Source organism: Scaptodrosophila lebanonensis, unplaced genomic scaffold (assembly GCF_003285725.1).
Source record: "Scaptodrosophila lebanonensis strain 11010-0011.00,11010-0021.00 unplaced genomic scaffold, SlebRS2 tig00000043-arrow-pilon, whole genome shotgun sequence".
Lineage (NCBI taxonomy): Eukaryota > Metazoa > Arthropoda > Insecta > Diptera > Drosophilidae > Scaptodrosophila > Scaptodrosophila lebanonensis.
In genome coordinates, this window is record NW_022060545.1 from 10,663,303 (window position 1) to 10,683,362 (window position 20,060).

The 20,060-nt window shown below is 36.2% G+C and overlaps 1 protein-coding gene across 2 annotated transcripts in view; it reads right to left on the reverse strand.

Moving 5' to 3' along the window:
* Window positions 1-19,644, reverse strand: part of LOC115622130 (Down syndrome cell adhesion molecule-like protein Dscam2) — a 69,339-nt gene extending 49,695 nt beyond the window's left edge. For both annotated transcript variants that reach the window (XM_030515984.1, XM_030515983.1), the window contains exons 1-4: window positions 19,593-19,644; window positions 6,482-6,618; window positions 5,189-5,310; window positions 5,036-5,094 (exon numbers count right to left, since the gene is read on the reverse strand). In XM_030515984.1, the coding sequence (XP_030371844.1) occupies window positions 5,036-5,094; window positions 5,189-5,310; window positions 6,482-6,618; window positions 19,593-19,644 (370 nt within the window). The remainder of the gene's footprint in view (window positions 1-5,035; window positions 5,095-5,188; window positions 5,311-6,481; window positions 6,619-19,592) is intronic.
* Between the last annotated feature and the right edge of the window lie 416 nt (window positions 19,645-20,060).

Consider the following 20,060-nt stretch of genomic DNA (forward strand, 5'->3'; position numbering starts at 1 on the left):
TTGCCGCGCTCTGTCGAAAGTTTTCATGTTGCATTTTGCATGAAAATTTTTACAAAACTACAACAATGTTGAATGGAAGACACATTCGGTGCGGAGGCTGGGAACGAACGAACGAGCTAGCCAGTCATAAGAGACAGCGGCAGGCAAGTATGTATGAAAGAAAAGTTTATAGCCGTTTGCTGCAGCAGCAGAAGCAGCAACAAAAGCAACAATGACAGCAACAGCCACAACAACAATAGGAGCAGCATTTGGTCCACAATGGTGACGTCCTTCCACGGCTACGTGCTGCACTCGGATTTTATGCGGAAATTCATTTCCGTTTTGTTTTGTGCGCCGCATCGCAAGAAAACCGTTTCATAAAACTTTTTGCACAAAATTTATGTTTATGATGTGCGCTAGGCATGGCCACCAATAATGCAACAATAAAAACAACAAAAACAACAGCAACACCAACAACAACATGAAATAAAAAAAGAGTAAGCCGGAAAGGTACTTTTCCCAGCACAAGTCTTTGGCTGATTTGCAGTTATTGTGGGATTTTGAGCTGAACGACTATTAAATTATAGTTTTATGTACAATGCTCTCTTACAAATGGCAGAAAATCTAGCTTTAGTACCGTCATAAGAAAAATATGGAGAAGAAGAGAGTGCTGTACGTGTGAGTATTTGCTGTAAATTCAATGAGAACGTGACGAGCGCAAAGCTCCTGGCGCTAGTCTGGGTGCATATTACGTGAAGGAATGCCATTTGATTGACTCGAGTGCTAAGCATATTAAAAATAAAAACGTTAAAAGCATTTACAGCCATGATACTGCGAAACGCTTGGTTAAAGGAATTTAATTAAAACATACATCATTGAATTATTACGATTTTTGCATGAGTTTAAATGCAACAACGAACGATCAAACTTAAGCGAATTTAAAAACCAACCATCAGATAAAGACTATCACCCTTCAGCTACTTGATTGCCCATTCGTGATAAGATAAAAAGGACGAATATCATATTCAAGCAACAATTTTTTAGCAGGGTAAGAAAAAAAAGGACCAATTTATCTCAGACCTTTTAAAAGTCTGTGCCAGCCCAAAGTTACATTTTTGAATATATATTTCACTTTTTTCTTATAAATTGTGGTAATGAATCTAAATAAATATATTCATTAAATGATTATGTATAATTGTCCATAATAATTTGTAGATGGAGAGCAATATTTCCAATTGGCAACCTGTTATAAATCTAGTTAAAACTTCGTAGACTACATTTTTTCAAATGTCTTTAAGCAGTTATCATAATTTGCATATGCATGCAACAAACTTGATCCCCGCACGAATGTGCACCTTAACTAATTACAAACAAATTACGCAGGTTTCATACAAAAGCAGCCCTACGACAACCTTTTGCCACAAACTTTCCAGCTCAATCAAAAACTTTTGCACAATGAACTGAGAGCGAGCAAAAGTAACGTCAGCAGCAGAAACAACAGACACAGCAGACTGAGCGCCAAGAAATGAATGCACGCGCAAGATGCGCTCAAATGTATGCTACATTTTCTTCTTTTTTTCTTGCTTAGTTTCTGTTTCTGATGAAATGCAAAAGTGCATGCCGAAGTCAAAACGTGAAATCATGTGAATGTGTACACGAGACTTTGTGGATGCAACTTAGGCACATTGTGCAACATCGTACGTCAATGTCACTACGCTTGGCCGGCGGTGGGTTAAATGGAGAAAGAAAACGAAGTAAAATTCTAAAAGTGGCGCAAATTTGTCAACCTTTTTTGCTCAGCTCGCTGTAGACATAAAAACTTTTGCTAATTACGCGCACTTAACAAAAGTAGCCTCCGTTTCTCTACAATGTACTCCTCTCCAGCTGCTCATTGAGGCGTGTGGTTGGCCCATCAAACTAAGCGCTAGCAATTAAATAACGCAACTGTTAAGCGCAAGTATATGTTAAGCTAGTCTCGTCGCTCTTGCTCTCTGGACCCAATGCTTAAGCCAAATAGTCACATTAGCAACAAAATTACAGCACGGCAGAGATGAAGTCTCAGGCGCTACTACTGACGCTGCCACTGCCGCTGCCCAACTGGCTGTTAACAAAAGCCAAGCCAAGCAACTTTTGCAAATTAGGCAAAACGTTTTTCGCAAATCTACGCGCTGTCAAATTGTTCAAGTGGAAAGCGTAGAGAAAGACAAGGAGAGAGAAAGAGAGAGAGAGAGAGAGAGAGAGAGTGAGAGGGGGGGGGGGGAGAGAGAGAGAGATAGGTGGAATGGGCGAAAAACAATTTCTACGCACACTAAATGCCAAAAATCAGGGATCCAAAGTGGTAGAAATGCAAATATTAATCCTAAGCATATTATATTTTTGGTTGTGAAAGCTTAAATTTTCTTTCCTTCATAATAAAATTTAACTAAAATTTAATTTGAAACACATCGTCTAGAATTAAAAGAACATTTTGAGAATTCTAAGGTTTTTGTTTTTAATAAAGAGCTCAGTGAATTAAATACTTGTATATCAAAACCACATATATCAAAATTAAGCACACATAAAACTTCATAGAAATAAATATATTCTCCAAACAGAAGTGGCATATTTGTGTTTTTTTTTTTAAGATTTTAATTTTCAATTAAAAACAAACATGTTACAAAAAATACAATTGTTTTTTCTAAAAATTTGCTAAATTTTTGCCTAAGAAGAAGCATAAAAATGACCGAATAAAGCAAAAATATAAAAGAAATTTCTATTAGAAGTTAAAAATTGAAATCTTGAAAATCTAGCGGTTTAAAAAAAATGTGTGGCATTTATTTGAGCTGGGCTTGCATATTATTGTGTGGTTTTATTTTAATTATTCAACACCGATTGCAGAACTTGATTCGGCTTGTTTTTGCAATCATTTTATTTTGGTTTCCAATTGCATCCCTAGTAAGTACAAAATCAAGAATGGATGGCCAAGCGACCGCAAATAAAACAATCGCGTGGTGTGCACAACATGGCGTATACGTAATGCCCACACACACATACACGCACGCATGTATATACCTATACAGACGCAGACAGACAAACATACACAGTTAGTTGCTGAAAAATAGCCGGCATACATAAAAACTTTCCATGGACTTGCGACACAGACTTGCGGCTAAGTTGAAGCTCCGTTAAGGTCCTTAACGCTCTTGCTGATGCCTTGTTGTCCTTGTTGTTTTTTTTTTTTTACTGCTGCTCTTGTTGTTGTGGTTCGTCTAGGGCCAAAAGCCAAACAAGCTCTCTGACCAAGTGCTTATGTGTGTGCGTGTGTGTGTGTGTGTTTGTGTGTGTGTGAGGCTGACCCTCTCTATAAGATCTTTGCGGTTGCTGTTTGTTTTTCTTTGACTGCGTGGACTATTTGCCCAGCTCCGTTTGCCTTTCGTCGTCTGCCGTTTGCCATTTGCCTTTTATCTTTTCTGCTGTGCGTTTTCGCTTGTTAATTAAACGCAGGCGAATGCCAGACGAGTGTACCCTTCTCGGAGAGCTCGCTTTAGGTTGATTCTGGGTTCGTATCTTTTATGGGTTTTATGTCATTTGTTAATTATTGTGTTTTGTTTGCGTAACGCTCGTATCCACATAACACAATATTGCGTATATTTTTTGGGCTCAATGAGCCATTTAATGAGCCATAGTATGCGACGTATCGCCACAATCGTTTCGATTGAGCAAAGTGGCCTCTGACTATGCACTTGGATGGAGCAGCTATAAGTTTATTGGCCCAACTTTCAGCATAACGTAGTTTTATTGCTCTGTATAATACAATGTTGAAATTGGCACAGATATAGAAAACAAATAACAAAATATTTGAGCATCTCTGCTTTATGTTAGAGATCTGCATGACTGCATTCCTTTGCTGTGACAAATTAAGGGTCCAAAACAAAACGTAACTTTGTAAGCAGAGCATAACTAGTATATTGTGTGTAAAAACGTTAAAGGACCAGGTGAACTGCTTCAAATATGCCATTCAGACCTCCCACAGCATTCAGAAATACTGACAACAACAATCGGTCACACACATAGTATATGCTTTTCAGATTGTAAGGGAAGGGCGATGAAGATAACCCAAGTGGTGCGACAAGCATTTAAATTTGTAATTCAATTGTTTCGATGCCTACTCAAGAAAAGAGTATTCATTCATTCAGATTCAATATAAATACTTATCGAATTTCATATGAATATCTTCAACTATTGTGAAAAGCATTAACGCAGACACTGATTTATGTTTATTTCTTTGGTCGTTTTGAGTTTCCAACGAGATACAGATATATAAAATGGATTCTATTAACCAATCAATAGCATTTAAGACTTAGCAAAGTCAATTTTAAAATTTTAGAGACGAATGAATCGAATTATGCCTAATTCTCTGCAGATTATATAAAATGTTTTCGAACTCGATACATGATCTGTCTAAAAATATATACTCCAATGTATACAAGGAACATTCAACGTAACAGTTATCCTTCGATTTTATCCATTAACTTGTTTAACTCCAAAAACACTTGATTCAAAACCAACTGAATCAATAATAAAAGTGTACTGCTTATATATTTCCCAAAGGCGATGCTATCTAATTGCCTATACGATATTCTTAATTCATTTGAGTACCCTACACAGAGCGCTGCCAATTCTCACATTCCACGCGTATATCGCCATATCATTCATTCATAGTCCTCAAATGTCTGGCGGTTGGGCCTGAGGACATCGCAGGAAGTCAGGCGAGTCTATATGTGCCAAATTAGCGCAAGCGGCGCGAATTTCTGTTGCTCAGTTCAGCGCCGCCAACATTTGGCATAGTAATTAAAACTTCTGCTGCCTGCTTTCGGGCCCTGACGCACAGACTTTCCAATTAAGCAAAGTTTCAGCGTCGCCATCGCTGTTTTTGCTTTTGTTACTGTGCTGTTGCTGCTGTTGTTGTTGCTTTCGCTGCTGGCATTGCTTTAGTCGTTTTTTCAGCAAATCAACTTTGTGTACAGCTATAAATTTTTGTAAATTAATTAAAATTTAGTCGACTTGGAAGACTCACCGCCGCGCACATGTACCTCCCGACTGAGCACAGAGCCCACCAAGTTGCGTAATTTGCATCTGCAAAACGAGAATAAAATTAAAATGACTTATAAATACGAATACTGGTACACACACAAAAAAGACCGTGGGTATAAATATTAAGTATACGTACCTGTATACCGTCGCATGCACCTCGTGCCGATATTTCTCGGCGGTAAAAGGATAGAACATCATGCTGCCATTCGAGAGCTGGAACACCATGTCCTGTTGCGGCGGTATGGGGGTCCATTCCACCTGCGCAAGAGGGACAAAATTAAATAAATAATTAAGGTGTGTTCAGGCAGGGAAATAGATTTTAAGCAAATCGGCGAGTCGACAAATAATATAGTGTTCTATTGTAAAGAAATATAAGCTAAGAAATTTCTCTGTCATTTCTCCTGTGAGGTCCGTCAACCTTTTCGGATGCCTGAAAAATCCCTTCACTTCCTCAATAGCTTGTTTTGTCAAAGCGAAGCAAAAAATCGAAAATTGTGCAAGCGACTACAAAATTGTGGTCATCGAGATTTTTTTAAAAACAATGATATCGCTTTTGCATTATCCTTATCCTTATTTGTTCTCTATTCTTGTAGAATAAAAACAAGTATTCGTAATATGAACATAAAAGCGAGAAAAATAAGATAAAATAATAAAAATAGGAAAAGATAAGATAATGTAACAAGAGATAACATCAATAAAGATAAGATAAAATAAAAAAATATAAGTAATATCACGAGTATCTAAAATCAAGAAACTAATTTTGAACCAAATATTTCTCAGAGGTATGGATTGTTTATCTTCTTCTCATTAGTTAACATATCTTTTCCATGATCAAGGCATCTATTATATTTAGTCTAGTAATTAGTGTATTATCATAAGCTTGTTACAAAAGGTATCAGGTAATGGCGCTCGACTTAACAAACGAACTCTACCGATTTTTTAACAAATACCCAATAAAAATGACCGTGATTCTAATAACTTGTGTTTCGAATATGTCAGATCATAACATAATAATAATATGATATATAAATCTGGCCTTTCAATAACAATTTTCCGTGCAAGCAAATTTCAGAAATATGGGTGAAATGAATATATTTTTTAAACAGGCAGACTTTTTTAACACAATTACTTTTACTTAAAAGCTTGGGTCTATCAGTCAGGTGTGCAAGGAAATAAATGACCAAAACGTGTCGATAACTTTTTGGAGTCCCATGAACTAACAATGCAGTAGAAATTTGTGGTTATTTGAAGTTTATTTTTGCGCAACTTGAACGTCGCCTAATAGGGTCAGGGACAGTCAATTAACTTAGGCCGAAGTAAAAAAAAAAAAGAAAGTGGCATGCATAATTAAGCAGGAAATCAAAAGAACTTTCGTCGTCGAAACCATTTTAGAATCTTGTTGTATATAATTAGTGTTTGGTAGACTTACCTCGGGCGGTGGACTGCCGTGGCCGGAACATTCTATAAGGCCGCCCGAATTGTTTGAGAATTCAACGCGATGCGGCGGCTCGTGAAGAAATATCGGTCCCTGCAGATCCAGTCCATTAACAATGTAGTGGGGCTCAGCTGCAAAAACAGAGAGGCAGAATAAGTGAGGTGTAAAGTTAAAGTGCGACATTCAACACAATGGCGTCAAGTTGAAAAATTTAAATTTTTAATTAAATGTAGCGCTGGTTTTTTGTGTGACGTTGCTGGCCCACTAAATGGAAATTTTTGAGCGCTCCAATTTTTCCCCAAACTGGAGCTGGAGATGAGTATGAGGACGACAATGGCCGTCGCCCATCCATGACGTGTAATGCACGAGCGACCAAAGTTAATTTCAATTTTAGTGTGGGACGAAAAAACTTTTTGCCAAATTAAGTAGCGGCCACGACAATGACGATGATGATGATTATGCTAATGATGATGAAGATGTCGGATGTTGGATGTTGGACGTTGGATGGTGGCTGGTGGCGACTGGTAGAGGTGACAGGCGCAGTACATTGGCTTGGCCTACATTTTAATGAGCGCCACACGATGCTACAACAAAGGCGGATGCTCAAAAATAGCAAGGCAGGCCAGTTGGCCAAAAACCCAACCAGTCGGGTTGGACGACAGGCTCGGGCAACAAAGCTGCACAAAAGACAATTGCTTTTTACCTGTTGTGGTTGTTATTATTGCCGTGGTTGTCGTTATTGTTGTTTTTGCTGTTCTGTTCGCTGTGGCTGGCAAGTCTAATTGCTGTGCCGGCATAAATGTATTGCATAATTTTTTGGGTCTAGCTTTTTATGAGCCACAATTTCATTCTTTTCATGTCTTATTTATTATTTACAGCAGAATTTTCGTTGCCCAGGCAACAAATTTCAAGCTTCACACACACACACACACACCTACACCCATGCCCCAGGTGGCATTGTGGGCATAATTTCAGAAATGTCTCAGCTTGTACTGCTGTTTGCTGTTGGGCTGTCTCTTAAGTTGGCTGAATGCATATATAGTAGAGCCCTCAGAAGTCAAAAAATACTTTTAATCTAATTTGCGGATTTCTACATACCTTGGTACGCCTAAGATGTTGATAATTTTATTATGAATTAATCAGGAAAGCGAGTATTTACAATTATCTACAACAAACAGTTTCCAGGTAATTGTTATAAAAAAATACCATTTTTATTCCAAACTAAATAGTTAACTTTTTAAAGTTATGTTTTGGGCCTAAAATAGTCCTTCTATTTATCTATCCTATCAACACTAAGTTATATTTATGGTTTTATATTTGTAGTCATCGAAAATATGTTTTAATTATTGGAAAGTTTCTCAGCTGAGGCTTAAGGTCTTACAAATTCATCTAAAATTGAGATCGAAACAAATGAATATTATATCTTATGATGTGAGCTTATAAAAATAAATATACACACAATTTTTAACTGCATATTTTAACGTTTATCAACGTTTTATTCGCCATTTAAATGATTAATATTTTTGATTTATTATTTTTAAGCAAATATGCATCAAAATAGTTAAATTTTACAACCGTTGACTAAAACCATAGCTAAGTTTCAGTAGCCACCATAAGCAGTTTCTACTGTATATGCATTTTAGCCAACAACTTAAGGCGCTGGTTTCATGCCTTGCTGTGGTTTGTGACAGTGCAGTGACCTGTTTTTCGAATACATATGTAGATATGTATGTATTTGTGTATAAATATGTGCTAGTACATAGTCGTCTGACTTATGCTTGGCTTAGTAGTGGGAGTGCTCATACATAATTTAATAAATTTCACAGCATTTTGGGCTTTGCCTTTATTTTACATTTTTTTCCTGTCGACTTGCAGCCACAACAAAGTTAGTTAACTTTAGTCTTAGTTTCATATTTTGTGGCTTTATTGCAGGTAACCACAGTAACCGACACAGAGACAGGCAGCCAGAGGGATGGGTTGTTGTGTTCTTAACTTCTGTGAAACAAAAAATATCTAAAATTTAAGGTATTTATATTGAGAATTCGTTTAGGCAAAATATATGTACACAAATTGTGAAATAAACAAAATTTACGATGCTGAAAAACCATTAAATGCATGGGGAATATGCATAAAATCGTGACTATATGTTTAAGCCTTAAACGAAATCAGACAAAACGTGCTTTCTTTAATGCGTAAAATATAATGTTCACTGTGCCTGCAAGTCTGAGATAACTAAAAAGTATATTATAATTTTCTTTAAATGCCATCCTAATGTAAGTTAAAATTTTCAACTTGTTTGAAAGCTTTTTACACAAATTCTTAGCTTCTAGCTAGACACTCTTTAGTTATATTGAATTATGGCTAGTGATCGTAGATGAGTTGTTCACGTTTGAGTTGATTTTTTAAATATGTTCCGTCAAAGTTCAAGAATAATTTAGGGTCGACATGTTAGATAACAGGATTTGGGAAATCAGACAAAAGTTGATTCCCAAATGAAAGATTGGGAAAATGTGTACACTTGGCTAAGTTTAAAGGTTTATATCTTCCATATAAGTTTTCATCGCTCATCCGCTGCCAATCTATGAGTGGAACATACAAAAAATGTATAATTTTTGCATTTTGCTCCCTTTGGAGCTGCGCATGAAATAAATTTATAAATCTTCCAGTGTCCAAAGTGCTTGCCACATTGATAAATGTTTTGAAGTCAAATCTGACGGGAAAAAGCCGACAGAGGACAGCACTGACAGCTGCAAAAGCAGCTCAGAGCAATTTTCGTTGCAACAATAATTTGTAAGCAATTTTCAAGCACCAGGCTGCAACAACAACAGCTGCTGCTGCAATAATAAAAAAATATTACGTTTTGTCAAAACGGCATTAAGCACAAGCAAATGTGCGTCCGAAGTATAGCTTTCGAGTGCGTGTGTGTGTGTGTGGTATGGTGTGGTGTGGGTGTGTCAACTTTGTGCCACTTTCCTTGTGGTTGTGTGTGTGTGTGGGGATAGAAAAAGCGAAAATGTTTGTGAAAAGTAAAATGTTTGCAGCAAGTTGCAAGTTGCTGCGTCAACCGGGGAGCGCATTAAATTTGCAGTTTTAGTTTTAGTTTTTAAGTCACTTACAATTAAGTTGGCGCTGAAAGTTTAGTTTACGCAGCAAAATGTCGAGCAGACAGTTTTCCACATGCGATGCGATGCGACGACGACGATAACGACAACGACGATGATTACGACGACTAATGAAAATTTAATTTTCCACTGAGTTTTGCAGTTTAATTGCAAAATTGACAGGGCATGCGTACGTGTATTTAAGCATATTAGTGTGCGAGAGTAAGTGGGTCGATGCGGTTTTTGTGTTTGACTTTGAGTCATCGGCACTTTTATGTGGATTTTCAGGTGAGATTTCAATTAAAAGTTTGCACATAGAGAGCAGGGGTTTAATTAGCAAGGCATGCGAATAAATTACAACGAATTACAAACTCGGCATAGTACAAATATTTTTGCTAAACCAAAAGCCACTTACAGCTTCATTTGTATTTCGATGAGAATCTTCAATAATTAATTGAAGAATATTTAAGCAGGGAATTACTTCGAGTGGAATTTTCTAAGTGACAGCCGTCGCCACAATTATTTCCTTTTTATTCAATTTTAATTGCGAATTAATTATGAATGAATGTTGTGAATAGCAATTAAGCTTCTGAATTCTTAATGTAAATAGTTCTAAATTTTTTTTTTTCCAGATTTCAACATTAAAATATTTTGACGAGTACTGCCCACACCACCACAATTGATTGCTCTTTTTTTTCTTTCAAAAAAAAAAGTCTTAAACTAATTAATGAACTTGATACCTTACAAATGAATAAATAACTTAGCAAGGGATCAAATCTTGAACGCTAAAATGTTCCACTCCAAAATCGGTTACTTCTGTGAATAAGCCATAAATATTGCAGTTATCTAACGAAAAGGCAAGCATAAAGTATTTGGCAGCCTCAAAAACTTTATATAACAAATGAAAGTTTAAAAAATATGAAAAACATGAAATAATTATAGTGAAAAGGAACAGAAAAATATAATTGCATTATATATTTTCAGTTTGGCTTCAAATTTAGACAATCGTCAAATTTGCGTCAATTTTGCTTGAAGTGTAAACGACTAGAAGTAATTGTAAATCGTAATTACATGTATTTAAAATATTTGGTAGCAAAAACAACTTTATATAACAAACCAAATTTAATAAACATTTTGAAAAGATCAATTAATCAGTGAATCCTAGAGTAAGATGTTTAATCAAGCATGATTCTTCTTAACTACTATGATACATCAGAAAACTGCTTAAATATTCTACGATTTACCAATAATATATTCAATAATCTAGCCGCTTCAATATATACCAAAGGGTGATTCAATGAAGTTATTTAGAAAACAACTTTTAACTTTCAACATCAGGATGCAAATTTATCATTTTAATCAAATTTAAAATCTTACGCTTTAGTATTTTGAACCAAATCGACATATTTGCGTAACAATATTCTTTCCATTTGCGCAGATTTTAAATGCCTTGTGATTAGCATCAACATGAAATGCGTATAAACTTTATGCAGATACTTCAGGCTTGGCGAAATCTTGCCTTATTTCATAATGCGCAAGCTCCTAAAAGGGGGAAAGTAAACAATGCGTTCAAAGCTGCCTTTACAGCAACCATGAGGAAGGGACTGACTAACCGACTAACTGGCATTTGGCGCTATCAAAATGTGACACGAGCAAGGCCCATATTTGTATGTTCTTTGTTAGTCCTGGGCCTGTCCTTACTTCCCATTTTCCTGTTGTCCTGATGGCTATGGTGGTCACCATGGTGACTGTGCCAACCAGCAGACTTTCAGACATTCAGGCAATGAACCTGCACTGCCTCTGACAATGGCACGCCATGCCACATAAGCAGAACACAATGCACGTTGATAGTCTCGATAAGGTTGCCCTTTGTTGTTGCTGCCACTGCTGCTGATGGATCACACACACATATACATACATAATTGAATACACACTAGCCGAACGGTGGCTGGTCGTTCTTCATTTGTCAGCGTTGTCAATCAAATGGCTTCCAATGCTGTTGTTGAAAGCTGGACAAGGCATAGAGCTTATTAATGTACGTGCTTCAACACTTTGCAGCCTGAAATCAATTACGTGCATTGGCCAAGAAGAATAGCGTCAAAAGTGTAGAAAAAGTGTAGAAATGGTGTAGAAAAGAAAATTGGAAGAGGAAACTAAATGCAACTCAACTCTCAGCGCTTGAGTCTGTGCGACTTGAATGGCGATGCCCGCCCGCATCATTATCATGGATCATTAACATTTTCTGTACATGGAAATGGGGCGTGGTATGTCGGAAATGAATGACGGTTGGCAAAAAGAAGGCGCGACATAGCCAGTAGCAGTACTGAAGCATTTTAAAATGTGCGCATCATGAGCATGACAGGCAGTAAATGCAAATGAGCAGCAACAGCAGCAGCAACAAAAACAACAACAAAAACAACAACAATGTCTGTCATTTTCTACACTCGACAAAAATTGATCCAATATTTTCTCATTTAAAAAATATGAATACAGCGATTAATTGATTCGATGATGTCAATTTTTTAATAAGTCTTAAGAACATTTGTTTAATAACGATAAATATCTAAATTTATCGTCGACTTATTTTTTCTGAAAAAATTGTATGCATCTTAAAAAGTGTTGCTAGCTAAGAAATTAAGAGAGATTAGCATAATTTTTTACCTTTTTTTTTTGATATTTAATCATCATACTATATAATCCAATATTTTGTTCTCATGAATAGACAAAATTTCACTTAATAAAATATTTATTTATTTATTTATTTAGTAAATCAACAATAGTTCTGGCGATACATTCCATTATAATTATTAAAATATTTTTTAACATTATATATATATTAAAATATATATCTACATAAGTCGAAAATGCAATTAAATATATTTGCAAAGTCACAAACCAGCAGCAGTCTTTTTAAAATGTGACATTTCAAGCTTAAATAAAATGGGACTTTTATATTATAATTCCAAGCCATTAAAAGGGCTAGGAAATATTAATTAAAACAAGTACAAGTATATATAATCGATCGTATATTTATACTTGATTTTATTTAGAGTGTAGCTTCAGCCATAAAAAGATGTTGCAGCTAAGCAGTGCATAATAAATATGTTTGCTTGCATGTAGCACTATGCAATGAAAAGCTGTGAAAGAAGTCGCGTAATTAAGAAGAAAATGCGCTGACAGTGACAGACAAGAAAAGCATCGTCACAGAGCAAAAGCGCTGAAAAGCACATGCAGTAGTACTCCGATTTATAGTCAGCAGAATGAAAGGAAGAAAAACGAAAAAGGAAAAAGAGTGGCAACTGCGAGTGCCATGAGAAATCTTTAAATAATGACACAGACAGAGACGCTCAACTTGCAGGTCTCTCAACTTCAAAGCGTACTAAATCAAAAACGCTTAAGCGACTTTTATCATCATTTTTCCTTTTTTTCTATTGTTGTTGTTGCTGCTGCTTTCTTTTTTGTTTTATAAACCATTTGGTAATAAAATGCGTTGCAAAAGTTTTGCAGACAAAGTTTTAAAGTACACACACACACACACAATATAATGGCAAAAGTATTTAAATGAAAACGCAATTTTGAGCGGAAGCAAGAGAAGGCGACACGTTAAAGCTGATTTGCATGTGGCGGTGCGATTTAGGAGATTCCGGAAAGAGGGGCCAAAGGACGTGCCGCACCAAAAACCTTTGTGCCGTGTCAAGACGTTGATTCTGCAAAAAGGAAATGGCACCAGTAGCACAAAGACACGCACGCCCGCACAAACGCACAAACGGAAAAACGATTGGACGGACAGACACAAACAGACAGGAACAGGAATAGATGGACAGCCTCGAAGGAAGCAAAGAAAGAAAAGGACGCGCATTGACAAACAGCGCAATTTGATTGAAGACAAGAACAACAACACAATAATAGACGACTTCTGCAGATGACGGCGCATGTTTGGTTTTAAGTTGCGCCCCAAAAAGTAGGCAACGAAAATATAAACCTCCCGTTTAATATTTAAAAGCAAATGCCTCTGCTGAGTGACGACGCGACTCGACTCGACTCGACATTTCAAGTGCACGCATTTTTCAGCTTAAAAGCATCGTCTAATGTAAGTCCAAAGCGGAGAATGCTGCCAACAACAGCAACAGGAGCAGAAATAACAACAACCACATTTGCTTATGTGGTTCAGTGCTTTGGTTTCTGTTTCTCTATATGTCTGTGTAGAGCTCTGCCTATCAGAGTGTATGTGTGTGTGTGTCTGAGTCTGTACTGGAATGACTGTTGGTCTATTTGCTTAGGTTATATCACTCGCAGCTTCTCAACTCTGTGCTCATGCTGTGTCTCTCTCTGGCAGACCCAAACGAATTGACTTTTTGCTCAGTTATGACGTTGCAGACGAGAGCAAAACAGAAAGAACAAAAATCAGAAATGTGGCTCAGATTTCGACTTACAATTCCCATCGAAATGTTTCTTCGTAATGCTAGGAGTTCATTGTCGACTGAAAATTTCAAAATTAATAGTGGCTCTTATATAATACCTTTTCAGTATTTTCTTTCCTTAATAAGATGTTATATAAATTTAAACTTTTGAGGAGTTCAGTAAATTCACATAAATATATTTTTCCTAAACTTCAAATCAATCAAAGGTTAAATATATATGCGCATAAATACTTGTATGTACTATATAGCATTAAAAAAGTAAATCTGACTATTTAATACGTCATAAAAGGTATTTAAAAAACTATATAATTACAATAATTTCGAAACTTAAAGCAAGTACGAATACGTCATTTAAAATATGTTTTTTTCAGTTTCTAAATTCCAGATTTATTTGTCAGGTTGAATGATTTTTTCCAACACTTTTGAGGAGCTCATCTTCAGCAGAATACTATAAAATGATCGTCAAAGCGGTTATATTTTGTTTGTTTTAACTTTAATACCCAGATATCTGTTACTATCGAATATGACTCCACTATATATAAGTAATTACGTATTCACGTACAATACAATAAAAAAAACACATATGTATATCTAACACAAGCCAAATTTTTTTCCAGAACCATTTGCATCTAATTATTACTTTTCGCTAATCAGCAAGACATTTGCGAACTCTTAGCGTGCATTTCAAAAATTATTAATTTTTTTATATATACGAGTATTAACAGAAATAATAGAATAAGGTTTATTTTAGTGAGGTGATCGCAGAATTTAAAAACTCCGCCACCATTTTTAAAGTAATAAGTGTAGTGAGTTTTAAAAGAGTGTATCAAACAGCATAGAGCAGTTAGAGCATGGATTCCGTTGAACACAATAAATCTAGTAATATAGCATGTCTTACAGTCACGTCTCTTAAGGCTTTGGAAAAAATAATCAATTATGTAACAATATTACGAAACATCCGTAGTAATATTGTACGTAATTACAACAATAACTTAAGCATATTTTTAAACGCTGCGCTCCATATTCTTGATGATGATTACAAATTTCCTTGGACTGTTGCTTGATTAAGGTGTGCTGTATTCGTAATTTATGTTTCGTAAGCTTTTGCAATTTAAATGCGAGCCATGTACTTGTATAGAAGACCGCAAACCGAGCATTGCAACACATGACAACAAAACGCATAGCGAGGCACATGCAATTAAATTGTAACATAAACTCGAACTCGAGCACACGGAGAAAGAGTGGGCAGCAGAAACGCCTTGTTATTCCCTGCCTTGCCTCACTTGCTACTTGCCACTTTCCGTGCTCTGCTCTGCTCAACCAGGCTTGCATGCATAAGCAACTTTCCATGCAAAAAGTGAAAAGCATTTCAATTAGCGCTGCGTATCGTTGCAGAAATCACAGAAGCTCCTTGCTCCGTGTTCCTTGCTGCTGCTACTGCTCCTGCTGCTGTTGTTATTGTTGTTGTTGTGTTAATGAGCGCCAACTTTTAGTGCAACACATGCAACACGAGTGCAACAGCGACGACAACAGCTAGAGACAAAGGCAGAAGTCGCGCATGTGTTTGTGCCATAAAACTGAATTATTGAAAAGCACACGTTTCACTTTTGTTTCTGTTTCTGTTGTAGCTTTGGTTCTTCTTCTTGTTGTTGTTGTTTTTGCTGTTGCGGCTCAAAGAAATGAAGTCAACAGCAGGCACCAACAGCAACAGCAACTACAACTGCAACTGGAACTGCAACAACAACAGCAATGACGATGGCAAAAGTTTGCTCAGCAAAGGAGCGATCTCCCCACAGGTAGCAACACATGCCGTATTATAGAACTTAGTGCCTTCGGCTCCGCCATCTCTGACACTTTAGCTTACAACACGCAACAAGCACAAAAGACGCACAGGGTCGGGGATCAAATGTTAATTGGAGTTTTCGAGACATAATTAGAAGTCGCTGCCATCGTATTTAGCCGGAATAGTCTCTGAAGTGCTCGTCTAATGTGTCACGGCATTTAGCAATTGGATCAGCAGCAGAAGTAGTAACAACAACAGAAACAACAACAGCAGTGGCAGCAGGAGCTGCATTCCAATGCACACATTATGGGCAAACAAACTGTGCAAACAAATACAAAAGTAGCCAGGCGGAACAAATTTGAGCGTTGCACGCAGCGAGTGGCAGGCGAATGAGTCGCTGCAGCTACAGCTGCCCCAACCAAGTTCAACAACACGCCCTCGAAATGTGAATGACCTCGAATGTCACGTTGCTCAAACACACACAAATACCAATACAAACATAAGCACACACACACACACTCACACACACATGCAGCGCACAGTGGTTGAGCAAACGAAATCAATCTACCTTGATAAACAAATTGCATTTATTTTTAATAACCACACTCTATTTAATTTAAAAAAAAAAAGAGACAGGAAATAGACTTTGGTAACGAACTTGGTCAAATTCGTAATGTTTTAAGGGAATTTTTTTTGAGAAAGCAGCTAAAAGGAGATATCTATTTTATTTTATTTATTTCTATTTAATCCAGTTTTATGAAAAATAATAGCATAATTTATTTTTTTTTATTGGCTTTGCGCTATATTTTCATTATTATCCTATATTTTTTGTCTACAGAAAGAGCTTAAGGTTTCCACCTATCTGTGTCTCATCCAAGACATCTTAGTTCTCCTTAGAATGTTTGGGGCTCCTTCTTGGAACTTAAGGATTCAAAAAAAACATGGTCCACCTTTCTCTACCCAGATTTTTAACCGATTTTCCCGTTTCTTTCCGTATCATTAAGTCGATATTAATGTACTACTGCTTAGTTCTTCTACAAAGCTCACATCTGGGCACCAGATTTGCAATATATTGCACAGATATTGTAACCTTACATTAATTTCGAATGCTGCTAGGCATGTCTCTAATAAAAGACGGACTTCACACACGCCCTGAATATTCTCATTTCAGTGTCCTTAGCTGCACCAACTGTTGAGAGAATACTGCTTTGCAGTCAAAACCTAAAAATAACTGACAACTTTTTTAGTTTTATATTTTTAAAATATATATATAAACGTGCATTTCCAACTCGCTATCAATTTAAGTTATGAATAAATACAAATTGGCAAATAGTTATCCAAAAGCATTACTTTAATTTGTTTACAGCTTTTTATAAGCACATTCATATTTAAATTAGAAAAATAGAAATCGAATACTTTAGAGCCGATTTTGATTTGTGTGCGTTTTTAAAGAGACAGATGCACTCCTCTGAGCAACGTATATATATAATGTAAAAGCTTTCCAAAAAATGCACACATTTCATAACATCTTGTACCACTATGCGGTGGCAAGAGAGTTGACAGAGGTTGGTGGGCAGGTTGTGGCATTTCATCACAGCGTCGTCAGTTGCACAATGCCCAGCAGGGCGGCCAAGAAGATTATGGAGCTAGCTGCTGCTGTTGATGTTGTTGTTCTTGTTGCTTTTGCTATTGCTGGCATTAAAAACAAAAACTGAACGGAAAGCAAGTAAACAGGCAAGCGCCTTTTGAATGTCTGTGTGTAAGGCAGAGTACGTGCAACATTGTCCAAGGCAGCAGCGGAGGCAGCAACATGCAGCGTATAATCAGCCTCATCAGTAACAAGCAGAATGAAGAAAAGCCTCAACACTGAGCCATGGCAAGTCTGTCACAGTCAGACCCGCAGTGGTTGCAGCAACAAACCGCCCGTAGCCTTTTGCTTAGCAAAGTGAAAGAAACAAAGCGCCTCTGGCAGTTTCTGTTGCCAGCTTGCCTGCCTGCCTGCCTTCCTGCATGACGTTGATCTTTTGCTGATAACTTTGGCTTTTTGAATTACACAAAAACCCATAAGAGACCATGGGCTGCTGCCCTTCCGTCCGCCTCCTTGTTAAGGAAGTAGAAGTGTTTGTGCCTTTTGTGCGAAAAAATATAAAAAAAGTTGCGACGCAGCTTAATTATTTTTGCCTCTGCGCACAAAAACTTCACTTGAGTTTCAGGAACGACACGGCGCCGAGACAGTAATTTGTGGCAAGCTCAAGAACAAATTGTGGCATACACTAAGGCGCCTCCTAACAATAATAACCATAAATAACACATAACGTTAGCGAGCTGTAAAACAGAAATAAAACAATTACGCGGACTCTGTGAATAGTCAGACCACGAATATGCAATTAAGTTGGAAATCCTTATGGTAAAAGAGTCTTAAAAATGAACAGCTTATCAGACTTAAAAGGTTGTAATTTTTCAGAAGCAATATTAATTAGTTAATTGCTATACATAGATTATGATATAACAACTACTTAGAAGCTACGAATGCTATCGGCTCGCTTCAAAATTATTAGAACTAGAAGTTGAAGATTCTTCTCCTTTTTTTTGTTAACACTTTCTATTTACATTTGGAAATATAGTAAAATCGGTAAATATTTCAAAATCTGTTGATGCTGTGCATTATTATTTCTTTTTTTTCAATATTGTTAAATAGAACCATGTAAATATACATTGATATTAGTAAATCACCTATTAGAAAAATATTTTTTATATTACTTAATTTTCCTTTGAAATTAATAACTAATGAAAATTATAATCTTCTTGATCAAAGCTATTTAGTTCAAATAAATTCCATGTGTGCAACATTATTATTAATTTTGTGTAGAAATTTCAAATCTGTCTTCCTCTAATTTATAACTTTATTTGAACATTTGTTTTTTTTTGTTTTGCTGCCCTTCAATAAATTTATTTCCAATTCACTGATTATGATTACTTGTTTTACAAAACCATTTTTATGATTATAAACCTTTTTATTGAAATAATATTTAATATTTATTTAAAAGGAACGTTATCTTACACATCAGTTTAGCAAACCAAATAAGTATCATTAAAAATGTATAAAACAAAATTATTTAATTAATTTTTGCCGATCAACGAAGTTCTCTCTGAATATAAATTTTGAACTCCAATACATATCTCTGTTTCTCTGATTTATCACCTTTCTTGATCGTTTTTTTTTTTTCATTTTGTATATTTTATTCTTGGAGCAAAGAAACTCAAGTCAGTTTGAAATAAAAAATCCCTCTTTCTCATTTCTCATTATTTTCTTCACATTCTTCAGACGGAATCAAGGTAGTAGTACAAGTATTTTAACTCCTTTTTGAGCCGAAAACTATCACTACCGTACAAGCTAAATATAAATATAAATAATATATTTAAATATATCAAAAGTATTACTGATAAATCGTATTGGGCCATCAACAGCTCTAAACAATTACAAAAACTCTCTAATTACAATGCAATTGATCAGGCAACTGTATAGGCCTGCTTGCAATACTTTAAGAGGGAAGACTTATAATAAACGAGCGGGAACATATTTGTATTAAAATATATGCTTACATGTTTATTTATAATTGGAGCTGCCAAACACAATTCTTAACTGCTAAAAAGTAAATATTGTTAGGAGGTGAAAGCTTGTTAATTCGCAGATATTATATTATCCAGCACTTAAACCCAGAACAATTGTCAAACAGCCCCCGCTAAATTTGATTTTCAGCATAAGCCGCACATTCGTACGAATTCGCCCCGCTACTCACCACGTATGACATACAGGATCAGGATGGCCTTAAAAAGGCTGTGTAAATCCATTTTTTATGAGCACTAATGCTTTCCATTACATTTTTTATGTGTGTGTTTTAAACGTCGAATTCCGCTGGTTGTTTGTTTCGCTCGTTGTCGCTGTTGCTGTTGTTTGTTGTTCTTGGTTTTTTTTTTATTATTGTTGTTTATTGTTGCATTTATTTTTGTTGTTGATTGTTGTTCGCATTCGGCTTTCGATACTTGTGGTTATTTAATTTCTTCGACGCTGACAAAAACTCACGCTTTCACGCAAAGCCAAAAAAAAATTAAACCAATTTTCGCTCGACTTTGCTTTGAGATTGTGATTGGTGTGATTTAATGGTTGTTGTTGTTGTTGTTATTGCTGTTTTTCCGTGCGGCTACTTCTTCTTCTCCTTTTTCGTTGTCCTTTTAACGCATTTCGTTTACACTTTGCCGCCTATATT